Genomic DNA, 14,688 nt, shown 5'->3' on the forward strand with positions numbered 1-14,688 from the left:
ATGTCCACGTTTCTCCGAGGTGTCCCCTCGCAGAGCAGGCTGTGTGCCCGTACCTGTGCACCTAAGACATGGCACGGGTGTTTTTTCAGTTCAGCCTGCCTGGGCAGCATGCGAGGAGGCTGAGGGCACGATGCCATGGGGACAGCGCGAGGGGATGGTGAGGAGCAGAGGAAGGCAGCGTAGGCCGTACTGCCGACATGAGCCATTTCTGGAACAAACTGGCCCTGGAAACAGAACTGGGTCTCATGTCAAAGGCAATGTGTTGACTGAATCTAAAAGAGGGCCCAAAAATGAACTTAGGTCTAACATAGGTTGTCAGAGCACCAGGCCTGGGACCCAACTGGGAAGCTAAATTATTTGACAGTGTAGGCCTAAGTCTTACAAGTCCTTTGTCACAGAGCATTACGTACATACCGCATGTAAAAGGCTATCTATAACAAATAGGCAAAAGCATATGAAATGCCAGAATTAAGATTTCCTTTGTAGCCTGTGTCTGAGGCACCTATGCAGGGGACTAGAGAAAATAGCGAGGGTCTGCGTCGTGGCATGCACGCGGGTGGGCGGGAGGCCAGCTTGGGTTTGAAAAGGCAGTCAGAAAGCAGGGCATTTTCATTAATGAAAAAGATTTTTTTTAAAAAAAGCATCAACTTGGCACTGCCTCAGCCCAGGTTTGGGGCTCTGACCTCTCCACCCATAGCACGATCAGCCGTGGAGGCAGTGAAGGCTGTGCAGAGCAAATCCTGCGCGAGGAGCTCCTCCTGGGCCTCCCCATCTCCCTTCTTCTTTCTCCTAGGCTGTGAAGGTGCTTCTGCTGCATGTAAATGTTGTTTTTTCCTCCGGTCATTTTGTTTTTCCTAAAGTGTTGCTAGGGCTGAGTGGTGAAATGTAGGCAGAGGAGGGCAGGAGCCACACAAAAGCAGGAAGTCTCTCACCTCAGGACCAGATCGGTGCAGCCTGTGGCTGTGCTGGGCTTCTCGTTAATGTGAGACATTGACTTCCTCCTTTCCTCTTCCCTCTGTATCTGAAGCCAGGAAGCGGCTAAATTGTAGATTCAAGATGCTTTGCACATCATTCTACAATTTTGAAAGAAAAGAAAACAACATCACATTTTTCTTTCTTGCTTTTCTCTTTTCTAGTTCTCTACAACCCTAATACATATGTGTTCTTTAGCTGTCCTTTCATGTATTCTACTTTTCTGGTAATCTTCCTTTTTAATTTTTCAGTATATTTTTTCTAAATCCAGAATTGGAATCCTACATCCCAGCTTTCCTAGAATTGTGTGGCTTTTTCCACCCAGAAATCTGTGTGGTCATTTGTTCTGAGATTTCCACAAATTCTGGATAGAAAAATCAGATTCCTATTTCAAATGTTCCCTTTATTCTTTGTTTTTTACTGTGGCCTATTTACATATCTCTCACTTCCATAGTTGCTAGCCCTTGCATTTGCATCCCCTCTTTAAACTGCCCTTCCACTTTTTCTTCCGCAATGATACTCTTGCAGAGGAAGAGCAAGTCAGCAAATGTGGGAATCAGGAACCTTTTAGGCTGGTGAATGGGACACGAACCAAATGCAAAAGGTGTTAGTGAGATACAGCTAAAAGACATGTTTGGGCAAAATTTTCAAAGGTGGTCACATCCTACTGAAAATGTCAAAAAATGTTAACCTCGTGCCGCATTGTCAAGGTACAGAAAAAAAAAAATCACTGTCTTGCAGTAGCAACTGGCAGCTCCTCTGTTGCCTGCTGGGCCCACGAGCTGGTGAGCGCATGAGCACGTGTGGACGCACAAGCCAGACTGCTACGTTATAAACCCCAGCATTTCAGCTGACAGGGCTGGCTCGCAGGCTTGGGGCACAGGACTTCACGGCTAATCTTGTCGGGTGGCGGCTGAGGGTGGGATTGGAAGGAGCAGGCAAGCTTTCAGCAACATGTTTTCAGACCCGTTGTCCTGTCAAACCCTACTGTCTTTGTGGGATATCTGTGTTCATGGACATTTGTCAAGATTATTTACTAGGAAGTCCTAAACCTGTGTGTACAGTCTCTAGGGAGTTTCTACTATATTATCACAATTAGATTTATTATTAAGTGGAACAAAATGACCTCTCTTACATAGTCTGACATGAGACTTTCTTGTTCTTTGTCTGGGAGATGACGATGTATACTTGACTGCCTGATCAGAAGGCCCCTTCCCCCACCTATTTACTGGTTTTGGGACAGATGCTGGGAATCAGATTGCAGCTACAGTGCATTAGGGCTCACATTTTCCTGGTATTCACAAGCATGCTGAGCTTCCACAGTTGTGGTTTCTATAGTTGAAACAGAAGGTCCTAGTTAATTTTACTGCCCCAAGTATTTTTACATACTGTTAGCAATTAGGAAGAGAATTAAAAGTAGGAGAATGTCTGTTTTCTGTACACTTTATTATAGAATATTTCCTTAGGATTGTATTTTCTCATGTAGCAGCTCTACCACGCATCCTGGTAAGGCCTGGTGCTTACAGAGAATTAGATGACGGCACTCCTTAGACCTCTAAGCTTTCCTTTACTTATGCTTGAGCCTGACTATTCCCACCAACGGGACTGTACGAGGGAGGATGAGCCGGGGCTCTCGAGCTACATCTGGATGCTGACAGCCTTGTGGGCTGACATCGCTAGGGCTGGCTACAGCACAAGCTAAAAAGGCCATTGCCAAGGGGAACAGATTTCCAGATGTCATAACACTGCTTTCAGCTTTGAGCTGTTACTAATATTGGCACGTCTACTGATCTGTCTGTGCCACAGAAACCCAACCTTTGAAATGAGAGTGAGGAGTATGTCAAAGCTCACTTCAGTATATTTGCACAGCTCTTTGAAACTCTCTCATAAAACATATGATAGACATATGAAATATTTGTTCATCATTTTTATTGTAAAATCTACCTTTTTAACATATGTGACAAGAAAGTACCTGTTTAATAATTCTGTTTATAGTCAACAGGATTGAAAGAAAGAAACATTACTAGCAAATGTCCCAGTTTTACAGAGTACTTACGCCTAATTGGAATGCAAATAAATTTTTCAAGAAAGTATTAAACCTGGAAAAAAACCACACACACTTAGAAAAGGATTGCTTTCTGAGCTTTATCCAAATCTTGCCAAAGTCAATGGGCGTCTTTCAGGTGGCCCCAGTGGATCTGGGATGAGGGCAGGATGTTGCGGTGGCAGGCTGGTGCCCTTCCTGCGTGCCAAGGCCAGATTTCCTGGCAGCGTCTTTAAACTGCAAAAATATTCCCCAGGTGAGACTTGCGCTTGCAGTCTGGCACTGGGCAGTCTTGTGTCACATTAGTAACCTGGATCCAATGACATTAAAATCTTTTTGAGATAAAAAGGGTTCTTTCTTGAATATTCTGGGAAGCTGTCAAATCTAACAGAGATTATGGTAATTCCAATACTGTCAAGAAGGATACAGCTGTATCTTTCTAACTTTAGGTTGGAATTGAGACCAGGTTCCCAATCCTCCAAACTGTGCGCATGTTTAAAATTATGAGTAGCTCTATTGACCTCAGTAAGACTGTGCATGTGGTAGGTGGCCACATGTTTGTAGCATCATAAAAAGGAGACAAGCAAATCTCCTCTTTCTGTCCTCTTTTTAATCTCCATTCAAGATAATGTAAGCCTGATGGCTCCAAGCACAAGCCCAAGACGGGACAGTGGAAGTGAACTTGTCCTGGGGCCTATTAGCTTGTGTTCAATTACTTTAAGTATGATAGATCAAGACTGTGGATTTAGTGTGGGACTGCAAGTGTGTGGAAGTGCAAGAAAGAAAGAGATTACACAGATCATTTCTAGTTTCCAGGTATCCCTCTCTTTTTGAGGATTTTGGATAAAAGAGCTGCACTGATGAGTCTTAAGGGTTGAGCAGAATTAAGAATTTTAGGAGCCAGAGAAGGATTCCTCTTAAGACTGTCTAAAGTTGTATCTGTCATAGCAAGTACATGTCCCCATCACATTTTTTCACAAGGAAATGGGGAGAGGCTCTTTAGCTGGCTCCTGTTTGTTTTCAGTCTGCACTCGTATGTCTGTGTGGCTGGAATGACCTTGTTTGAATTAACAAGTCACTGGATATGAATCAAAGTGTAATTGTCACTGCTGCCAATGGTACTAAACAGACCTGAGCTATTAATTCAAGGCAAATGGAAGAAATGAGTAAACAGAAAGTTTACTGGTCTAAGGAAACTACAGGCCTGAGTGGCTGTTCTGTGTTGGGTGTATTTCAACTTTATTACTTTGCTTTGATCATTTGAAATTACCACTGTTTTCAGCTGGAATTTAGAAAAACTAAAACCACACGATCCCTACATTATTCATTCTGATTTTAAAGGGGTATTCTGTCACAAACTCTGCATTTCTTCCTCTGCAACTTGCCTTTTGGATTCTCTTTGCTATGCAAACATAATTTGCACCATGAACATCATGGAATAATTATCTTGCACTGTAAAATGTTACAAACAAGCCAAATCCAAAGTGCTACCAGGTACAAACATCTATTGGTTTCACTCCTGAGCATACTTTAAGATGTAGTATGTCCATAGGGACTAATCACAGATAAAACTATGTACATACTTAAGCCTTTACGGGATCAGTGCCAGTACATGCAAAGGTGTATGAAAGACGGAAGATGAGAGAGAGAACTGCAAGGTTCCTGAAGAGACCACAAGGGCACCTGAAGCAGTTGGGGGCTAGGTGTGCCTTGCAAATGCCCAGTAATTGCAATTACTGTTAGGATCATTAATGAAACTCTTGCGAACTAGTGCGGAAAGCAATGCAGATTTACTGGGGGGAGGGGGGGTAAGGAAGTTTAGTCCCTGAGTTGACCGTGTCCCTCCTGCAGCCCAGGTCCAGCTTCCCTTCAGTTCACTGACCCCACCAGATGTTGCTGCCGGCCTCCCAGGAGCTGTGTGGCCACCACAGGTCCTCCTTGCTGGAGCATCTAAACACTCTCGCAGGCTGACCCCGCGTGGCCACCGAATGCAGGGGAAATAGAAAAGGAGGGAAGCCACAGATGCCTCCCTTACGCATGAGGCTGCATCTAGCCTGACTGCGAGACCTGCCAAGCCGTCTGCTTTTTCCCTGATACTGAGTTCATGCGTTAGTATTTCGTAGGTTAATAGTTTTTGAAAATATTTAAAATTTAGGCATATGTTTAATTCCTTATTATCCTTGTGGCTAAAAAGATGGAATGAGATGCTCTTGGGATCTCCACGCTACTGTTTTTATCTAAGTAGGAACTTAGTCTTACATATTACAATATTACAGGTCTCTCCAACTCTGTGCTGTATCTTGCTTTTAGCTTTGACACAGTGCCTTTTGATACACTTGGGTGAATATGCAGATAAAAGACCAAGCCTGGGGTACAGAACTGAGCATCATGGGCCTGGAGAGTCAAAGCATTGCTACTAGCCGAGTGACTGTTTAGTAAATTTGCCATTTTAATGAGTTCTCCAAGTTTCTGTGTCAGAGGGCTGAGGGCATGTTTTAGAAACATGTAAACACCATGCAGTTGCTGATGGAATTAATGTAAACTCTATACAATGTTTTATCGGTTGTCTCCGTGTTTAGTCTGGAAAAGAGAAGAATGGGAGAACAAGAGTCCTCAAATACCTAAAAGGTTGTTATAAAAACCAGCGATCAACTATTTTAATGCAATTAAACAAATGAAGCTGCAAGACCTTGTGAAGCAGTCCACCTTCATTAAATTTGATATCTGGTTCTAAAGGTTATTTCAGTTATAGTAGCTGAAAGTCCAAATCCTTACCAGATTAATCAAGTTATTCAGACCTGTTTTGCCATTTGAGAAGTTCATCTTTAATTTTCACTTTTCTGGAAGGTATACTTGATGTTTCATTTCTCTGAAGTGACTCTCCAAAACCACAAAGTAATGTAAAGCTGAATTTTAGCCCTGATTGTAGTAATGATTTTTAATATTGTTTTTTCCCCTTACGTAACAAATAGCTGAATATTACATGGTTCGTCTTTGCCTGTGATTGCCTTTTATTAAGATTTTATTCATGAGATTTTTTGCTGGAACATAGAGTGCCCATTACTATTTTTAGTTGTATAACTTGAATTACTACTTTTAACTGGCTTGGGCGGGCTATAGTTTAAAAATATTCTGAAATTATATTTCTCTGTCATTAAGCTGTATTAAAAAAACAAGAAAGTTTCTTCTTGTTTTCTTCACAGGTGCATTAGTAGAATGATTTGCTATTTGAATTTAATTGCTCTTTAAAAAAATATATCTCCATCGTCTTGCCAGTTGCCTGTGTGATCATATGGTAACTGGTAGCCAGCATACTTCCTCACTGGATTGAAGTTTTATATCTCTGAATGACTGATTGAGAGCCTGATACTACTTGTATATGCTTTTAAATCTTTCTCCTGGGCCACCTTTCTTGACTTTGAAATTCATTATTTTTACCCAATGCTTCATTAATTCTCCAGAAGAACAAGAACTCAGAATGTATATTATTAACTTTATCTTGAGATGTGGCACTCTGTTTTCACTATGCAGTGTTATTTTTTTCACTGACTAATGAGCTTGTCAGAGTGGACCAAAAATAATCCAAGCCTGGTAGTCTCAACGTTTAATGCAGTACCTAATAAGCAAATGAAAAGCCTTGGACCGATCTTACTTAGGTAAGATTAAGAAAGCCATTTGAGAAGGAGGAAAAGTGTTTGAGGACAGAGACCTTAAAAAATATGCTGTTGAGAGGAACAGTAAAATCCAGAGGGGAAGTGTAATCCACACATCAGTGTGTTACATAGCCCTTCTGAGTCCCACCAGTGGAGGATAGAGCCGCTGGCAGCTCCCAGCGAGGGCGCCTTGATGCTTAATATCAGCCCAGGCTATGATATAATGTAAAAGAACAGTAATCACTGACAGATGGAAGCTGAAAGGAAATGTCCAAGGGGGAATTATTTTTCCTTTTAAAGCTTGTTGAGATTTTAGTGGCTACATGATATTCATCATAATGTGGCCTGTGTTTAGAGTGGACCAGGTAGTAGTATCTCAAGTGACAACATATGGCTGTGCTTTAGAAGGAAAATCTGTGCTTGTTGGTGCTATCATAAATAAAATATAGGCCTGACAAATAAGCAGACTTTATCTGAACTTCATTAAGTTGAATTACTGTCCCAATAATGCAGTTTATAGTCATCATTGGTTTATATAGGATTCCTGAAAGATACCTCAGTTGAGAGTTTCAGCTCTGACTACAATGTAAAATCAGCCTTGTGAAATATTTGACAGGATTTAGATATTTTGTTCGCAAGCACCATGAAAAACAAAATTGAAAGACTTCACATCTGTTTGTATCTTCAAGTGAATTTTTTGATTCAGAATCACATCTCAAAAAGTTAAGAGGACCTTGTCAAAGTTAGCAGGTTTAAAAATTAAGCTATATTTGAAGACTGAACCCATTGAAAGATATATCATGAAGAACGTGGACACATTTTTTCCACCCGTTCTTGTTGCAGCAAGAGAAAATGATACTTTAAATTTTTCGGTGATATGAGTATAAATAATTCTTTACAGACAAGGTAAATATTATGCCTTGCTGCCAGAGAACATACAAATTCAAGCCCAAGACTTGCAGTTGATATTGCACAGATGGACTGAAGCTCCCTTGCAGCAGCTTATTGTCTTAATGATCTTCCCTGCCAGCGTCAGGGTCCACCCACATGCTATCAATTTTGAGGCTGACGCTAAGCAAACAAGCTATACACACAATGCCTTTTGTTGCCGGAGAGCCAGTCCAGTCTCAGCGGATACCATTTAAAAACACCTATGTAGTTTGGAAATGCAAATCCCCTTTTGCAGTGCACCCAAGTCACTTAAAAACCTTAATCTACTTAAATCATGGTCGCTGCTCGGGGCGTTACATCCAAAAACTTTGTAAACTGAGGTTGCGGGGTCTCGAGTAGGTTCAGAGGCAAGCCCTTTTGGGGGCTGGAAGCTCTTAAGGAAGCCCTTACTTCCTTTTGGCATGGGACTGGGCTTGGTAAACCAGGTAAGACAAAGCTCATTTGTCTAAAGCAAGTATTTTAATCCTCTTTTACTTACATTCAAGTAACTTGGCATTCAATTTAAAACTATCTTGAATGCCGTGAAGCTTGACAGTACCAACAAGATCTGACACATTCACACCCACAGTTAAACTCGATGATTTGTTTTTTAAAAGCTTTGCTACCTCCTAATGTGCCAGATGCCAAACTCAACACAAAGGGCTGGAAGACTCAGAGTACACAGGAAAACAAGGATTTAAAAACCTCTCCCCCCTCTCCAAGTGAATAGCTGTTCTTAGTTCTCAGTGTGAGTTGTTTTGCTGATGTCGAGGTGACTTTATCAATACATATAGCAGACTATATGCATATTGGTGGGAGAAGATCACCTAACGGACAGAAACAGACCCAGTCCTCATTTGAGAGTGGAATAAGAAGAGCTGCATACAGTGGGCTAGGAGGTTGTGAGGGGCCAGCAAGATGGAGACATGGGTAGAGGGGAGGAGTAGGAGACATGGCATCCCAGATAAATCTGTGGCTGCATATTAAGACCAGGGGAATTGACATATTGGAGCAGACCACTGCTCGGTAAACATACAATTTCAAATCTGCTTAACCTAAGACTATGCTGTTGCTGAAGGGGAAGGCTGCCCTCCTTCCCGATTCCCCTCTGTGCCTTCAGCCCCGGGGTTTGCTCAGGCTTCTGTGGCTGGCGTGAGTCACCACCGCGATCACCAGCATGGACACAGCGAGACACCAGGAACGCGCTGAGGGTGTGGAGGAAGGGCAAGGCTGCTTTTTGGGCAACAGTGTGGTTGCAGGAAGCTGTACCTTATGCCCAGTATCCTGTCTCTGACAGTGACCAGCCCTAGATAGATTAGTGGAATATATGAGAAACTCTGAAGCAGATAAATATGGAGTGACTTGGCCTCCAGGGAATCGCTGTCATTTCCCCCATTCATAACTGAGGCTGATTTATGCCCTGCAGCCTATCAGAACTTTTTGTTTTTAAATATGTTGTCCAGTTATAGTTCTAGCTATTCTTGCTCTCCGTGTACTTGTCTAATCTCCTCTGCTGAATCTTCTGAGCTTCGCTCCTCCGTCACATCCCGGGGCCACAAATTCCATTTACTCTACGGGCTGTGGGCCTGATCACATGAGGGGAGGCCGGCCGCCCACACCACCAGCGCCGGTTAAAGGTTGTTATTGTTTTGCAGGACTGGGTCTGCCAGAAGTTTGAATTCGAAGATTACTACAAGGACGAACCAGAAAAGACATTTGCTTGCCACTGGTATTTTTTTTTTCTAATGCATCCCTCCGCACGTTTCCGTACGCAGAGGAGCACGAAACGAGATAATCACCACGGGGCAGGCTGGGGGCTGGTTTCTTTAGCCCCCTCTCTCCCTTCACTCTCCTGCTTGTAGTCAGCGAGCGAGGAAGGGGGACCGGGGCCCCGCGGCCGCAGGTGGCGCCCGGCCGCCGCCCCGCGGGACGGTGCTGGGGCCAGTGGGGGGGGATCTGAAGGGCGCCCCCGCCCTCACCTGCTGCCAGGGCCGAAAGGCCGTCGGGGCCGGGCTGGGGCGCCGCTGCCCCGCGGAAAGTTGCGCGGCAGGAAGGGCGGGCGGGCCGGAGGGCGGGGGCCGGCGGCGCGCCTGGGCAGGGAGAGTGAAGCGGCCCGGGCGGCTCCTCCTCCCTCTCCTCCTCCTCCTCCCTCTCCTCCTCCTCCTCCTCCTCCTCCTCCTCCTCCTCCTCCTCCCCCCCCGGCGGCGTCGGGAGAGGAGCGGCCGCGGCGGGGCCCCATGCGGCGGCCGGGACGGCGCTCTCCGCCGCCGGGCCCCAGCAGCAGCAGCCGCCGCCGCCGCCGATGACCTGGACCAGCAGCATGAGCAGCGGCTACAGCAGCCTGGAGGAGGAGGAGTCCGAGGAGTACTTCTTCACCGCCCGCACCTCCTTCTTCAGGCGGCCCCCGGGCAAAACCAGGGCTGCCCCGCAAGTGAGTGCCGCGCCGGGGAGCGGGGCGGCCGCCTCAGCCCGGCTGGCTGCGCTGCGCGCCGAGGCCGCTGGCGCCTCCACGTGTCCGCTCCCCTCCCCCGCTGCCCCGCGGCGCCCTCCCCGCCGGCCCCAGCCGACCGCGCCGCGCGGTGCCGGCGGTTGGGGCGGGGCCGGGCCGTAACGGCCGAGCGGGGCGCGGGGCTGCCGCGAAGCGGGGCGCGGGGGCGCCCGTGCCGGAGGAGCCCGCGGGGCTCGGCGGTGTGAGGGGGGAGGCAGCGGTGCCGCCCGGCGGGCGCGTTCCCCCAGACGGGGATTTGAGCCCCACGGGTACTAGATTGACGGTCGCTGTGAAGTAGCGCTGTGTTACGGGTTTCCAGCTCTGCTCGAGTTTTCCCCCCCCGCCTTTTTTTTTTTTTTTTGAAAGTGGCTCGTTATCAGCTATTGAAAACCTAGCTGAAAGAACTAAATTGCAAATCTTCACCCCAAGTTCTGGCAGGCTGGGGGTGTGATTAAAAATCACATGTTTCTGGCAGTGAGTAATCCCGCTATCAGCTCTGCTGTCAGCTTTGCTTTCAGCTCTTCTTTTCAGTATAGCAAGCGTCGGCAATCTCGTTTGCTTTAGCACTAATTTTGGGATGAATGACAGCCTTTTCAGCCGCTTTGTTGGCAGAGGAAGGCCGTGAGTGGAGTTTAAGTATCTGGGGTTAAAAATTCAAGCTCAGGAAATTGGTTGCAAGTGGACTTTGAAGTGAAGAAGCGATTTAGGAAAACAAAGCACTTGTGGTCAGCGTTGAAATGTTCGTGGAGGACCTGCCGGGTCGCACGAACGGTGAGAAGTTTAAGCACTGGTATATTCAGGAAGCCTTCAAACACACCAAACCCAGCCAGCCTCTCCTAGGAGCAAAATGCACTTCAGCGATACAAAATGGAACGGTATCCTGTGAGATTAGGGTTGAACAGCATGTAAACTTCACGTTTCTTGAGCCAAGCAGTCCAGCCCACTCACTTTTCTCTCCTCTTCCTGAAGCACAGGATCTCTTTCTAGAGATAGTGCTTTCTTTTTATCTTTGGAAACCAATAAGCTGTTGAGTCTGTTTTCTTTATGCTAGCTCTTTCCCTGCTACCCTCGCTGGTTGTAGCTTTTCTAATTCTTTGTACGAATGGCTGGTGTTTTTTCCCCACTGCACTTTGGTGTTAGTAATACTGCTACTATGGAGACATAGCTAAAAACTTGCTTGACTAAGCGTGGATACCTGGGATGCCCTCTGGTCACCCCATGGTCTTGTCAAGGCTCATCTTTGCCCACAGCTGTTTCCTTTGGGCTATGTTGTGCTGCAGAAAGCCGACCTTGGTTTCTCTAGGGTCCTCCGACTGTTATTCCCCATCTGAGATTTGTTTAAAACTTAAACCCTCTAGCTGCCCTTCAGGTAACTCCTGCTCCCCTTCAGGGAAGTGCATGGAGCTTTCTGGATCTTTAATCTTCTCTGTCCAGTTTGGCGGGGGGTCTGGGCTCGCCCTCTCCTGACATCTGAGCTCGGGCGCCTTGTGCAAATTGACTGGAGCCAGCTTTTCTTTGCTGCTTCCTGAGGATGCTCCTCGCAGTACCCCTCATCAGAGGTATCCTTTTTCTCATTCATTTTGTGCTTCAGTTTCCCACTAATCTGAGTGACGCTGTGGGGTTTGGCAAGCCCTGCCGAGTGTCCTTGAACTGTGTGCGCTAACAACCTATTTGGCCAGGGCAGGCTACCACCTGGCTGTTAAAGACCGGCCTGTTACAGTATTGTGCGCAAAGATATCTAACTGCTGCCAGACTAAGGAGATGTTAGAAGGCTCAGATCTTGATTCAGCTCCTAAAAACATACTTGTGTCTTTATAATGCTGTTAATACAAATTGTTTTACTACTTGCTAGTTATGTAAGTAGTAGATTGTGTGAGCATGTAAGTTGCTTAGTGTTATGTTAACTGCTCCAATCAAGTGTGTGTGTGTGTGTGTGGGGGGGGGCTTAAAATTTAATATCCTGCTCTAGTAATGCTCCCCAATGTAGTACTGCAATGAGTTGCTGCAGGGTGCATGTTTAAGTACATATTGGGTTGCTTGGAATAAATCCCCTGTATCGCTGACTGTGCAGCATCAGAAACACACAGCTAAATGTTTCTAGTCATAAAGTTACTACTACTTGTGCTGTGCTGCTGAGTTATAAAGGAAAGAAAAATCCCCCAAACAATGCTGAATGTAGATTTCAACAGTCATGTGGTCAGTAAGAGTGAGTTTCCCCTTCCAGCAATAACAATCATAATAAGACTCTTTGTATGTATGAGGATGTTACTTTTGGTTTGTATTTGAGGTTTAGGCAAAAAATGCCTACTATGTCCCCTGAGCTAAGAGAAAAGAGTGGAGCTATTAGTTATTGTTTCTTTGTCTTTCTCAACTATACAGATATTAAGTTTTGCAGTGTGGCTTTTGCTTGCAGAAGACTTAAGCACTGGCAATTACTTTTATTCCTCTTAGTTCCCTCTTCCCCCCATCTCATGGGGGAAAAAAAACAGAACTTCAGCTCATGACAGCTTACAGACAAACGCTGTAGTAGCTTTTGGGCTCCTTTTTGTTCCAAAGAAATGAGCACAGGTACCTTTGATATACTTAAGTCTTTAAGAAGGAAAAAAGGAAATGAAGTAGCTTGGTGAATGTTTGTCTTCTGCTTAACTGGGGGCGGGGGGAAGGGGGAAAAGAGACAGCTTACTTAAATACCTCGATTTATACAGCTAAGACAGTGTAAATGGAATAATACCAATTCTGATGTAAAAATCTCATAATAGTGCCTTTTGGATTTGCCTGTGAAGCCTAATCTTCTGTAGAGTATTTAAAGATAGGAATTTGTCTCTTCCTCTCTTTCGTACCACTTCTTAAAAAAAAAAAAAAAAAAAAAAAAAGCAGCATAGAAACCATTACAGCATATGATGAGTGCTGTGGTGTTGCAGAGCTGCGTTGTGGTGTGCAGTTTGCAATCTGCTCCTCCTGGGGAGCTCTGATGCTTTCTCTCTGAGCTGTAAGTTGCAAAGGGCAGGGATCACTTCTATTGGAAGTGCAGTGGACTGCCAACCCCTTTCCCTGCAAAAGCCCCCTGGGAAAAACACTTTTATTCCAGGACAAATTGAGTTTGGTGATCCAATGTACATGGTTTCATTTGGTTGAAGGCAGTCTTGAAGCTAATAGATCTCACACTTGAATAGCCATTCGTGTTTTGAATGACATGTACATGGTCTATTTTCCACCCTTCCCAATAACAATGTCCTTTTAGAATAGGTGACTTTTACATATTCCATCACTGCCCTTACCTCCTGTCAGTAAAACAACATGAGGGAGGAAAAAACTAAATGAAATCTGGGATTCATTAGCCAATAAACATAATTTTCACAGTTTTTTTCTAATAAAAGTGGTATGTATGGTTGATCCAAAATAATTTTGTGAAAGGAAACCTAAGCAAGGAATACTTCAGTCTTGGGCAAAGTGCGCTGTATGTTGTGTTGTGGTTCACAAAAGTTTAGTTTTAGTTAATGTTTCTTGTATCATCTGTGGCTGTTGTAAAACTGAAGTGTCAGAGATTAGGTTAAGATCAGTGTGGTGCTCTTGCATGTTTTAAATGACTCATTTAATGCATGAAAAAAGAGGAAGTGTAAATATTTTTGTCCTGCCAGTGTGACTACTTAGGTGAGGTAAGGTTATTTCTGTGCATATGCTTTTGCAAGATCTGACCCGTGCTTCTGTATGATCAAGTCTTTGGAAAGCCTGCATTCCCTGTAGAGCAAATACCAAAAGAAGATGTTATTCTGCAAACTTTGAAAGCTGACCCCTTTCACTCCCTCCTTCCTCCCGCCAACCCCCATCCTTTCAGGAAAAGTGAAAACAGTCATGCCTGCTCCTGCAAGCCCTGCCATATGTTGGAGGAATAATCATCTTCCTGTGTGTATTTTTCACACTTTCCTTCCATATGCCAATTCCCTGTATTCTTCTGCTTTGAACAATGCTGATGTAAAACCTCATCATTCCCCCCTCCTTTCTTACGGAGCTTGGCGAATGGTGCTTTTTGAGCTTTGGCATCTGGCTTAGTACTCGACCTCCTTAAGTTCCTGTCTTCCCTCAAGAGCACTCCACGCACATGGGGACAGCTTTGGGCTCGGCTATGTGCGCTAGGCTTTTTTTTTTTCTTTTTCTTTTTAAACCCTGGGAACTGTAACAGAAACATGAAATCAGGCTATGGGCAATGACTGAGAGATCTTGTGTGTGATGGTCTGGGAGAGAGGACAAGACTGTATTTGGGGAAACACTGCTTCAGAAACTGGAAGTGCTGTGAAGATCACAGGATCTCAGTTGTTGGAGGGCAAATTTCGAGGCTTGTATTCAGTATCTGAAGTCTTGAATAGTTTGCACACAAAATGTGTTTCATGTCTAATATAAAAGAGGTTGGAGATGTGAAGTTTGACACTTGAATATTGCCATTATAATTAAAGGAAAAAAAACCCCAACCATATTGTTCATGCTTGTTTTTTCATTATTTCATTTGGGCTCTGTAAAAATGCTTGCAAGAAAAATGTAATGGGTTCTGTTGGTGGTTTCTGGACATGCGCACTTTCCTTCTGCTCCTCAGAACAGTCTCGTTT

The 14,688-nt window shown here is 44.8% G+C and overlaps 1 protein-coding gene across 2 annotated transcripts in view; it reads left to right on the plus strand.

The window, feature by feature from the left end:
• Positions 1-14,688, plus strand: part of RASSF3 (Ras association domain family member 3) — a 78,021-nt gene that overhangs the window by 14,474 nt on the left and 48,859 nt on the right. Inside the window, exon 1 of one of the 2 annotated variants that reach the window (XM_026092409.2) lies at positions 9,776-10,030. The exons of the other annotated variant lie outside the window; for it this stretch is intronic. Within the exon in view, the coding sequence (XP_025948194.1) occupies positions 9,902-10,030 (129 nt within the window). The 5' untranslated portion in view covers positions 9,776-9,901. Of the gene's footprint in view, positions 1-9,775; positions 10,031-14,688 lie in introns of those variants that run through there. 2 annotated transcript variants of the gene reach the window in all.

Source organism: Dromaius novaehollandiae, chromosome 1 (genome assembly GCF_036370855.1).
Source record: "Dromaius novaehollandiae isolate bDroNov1 chromosome 1, bDroNov1.hap1, whole genome shotgun sequence".
Taxonomy (NCBI): domain Eukaryota; kingdom Metazoa; phylum Chordata; class Aves; order Casuariiformes; family Dromaiidae; genus Dromaius; species Dromaius novaehollandiae.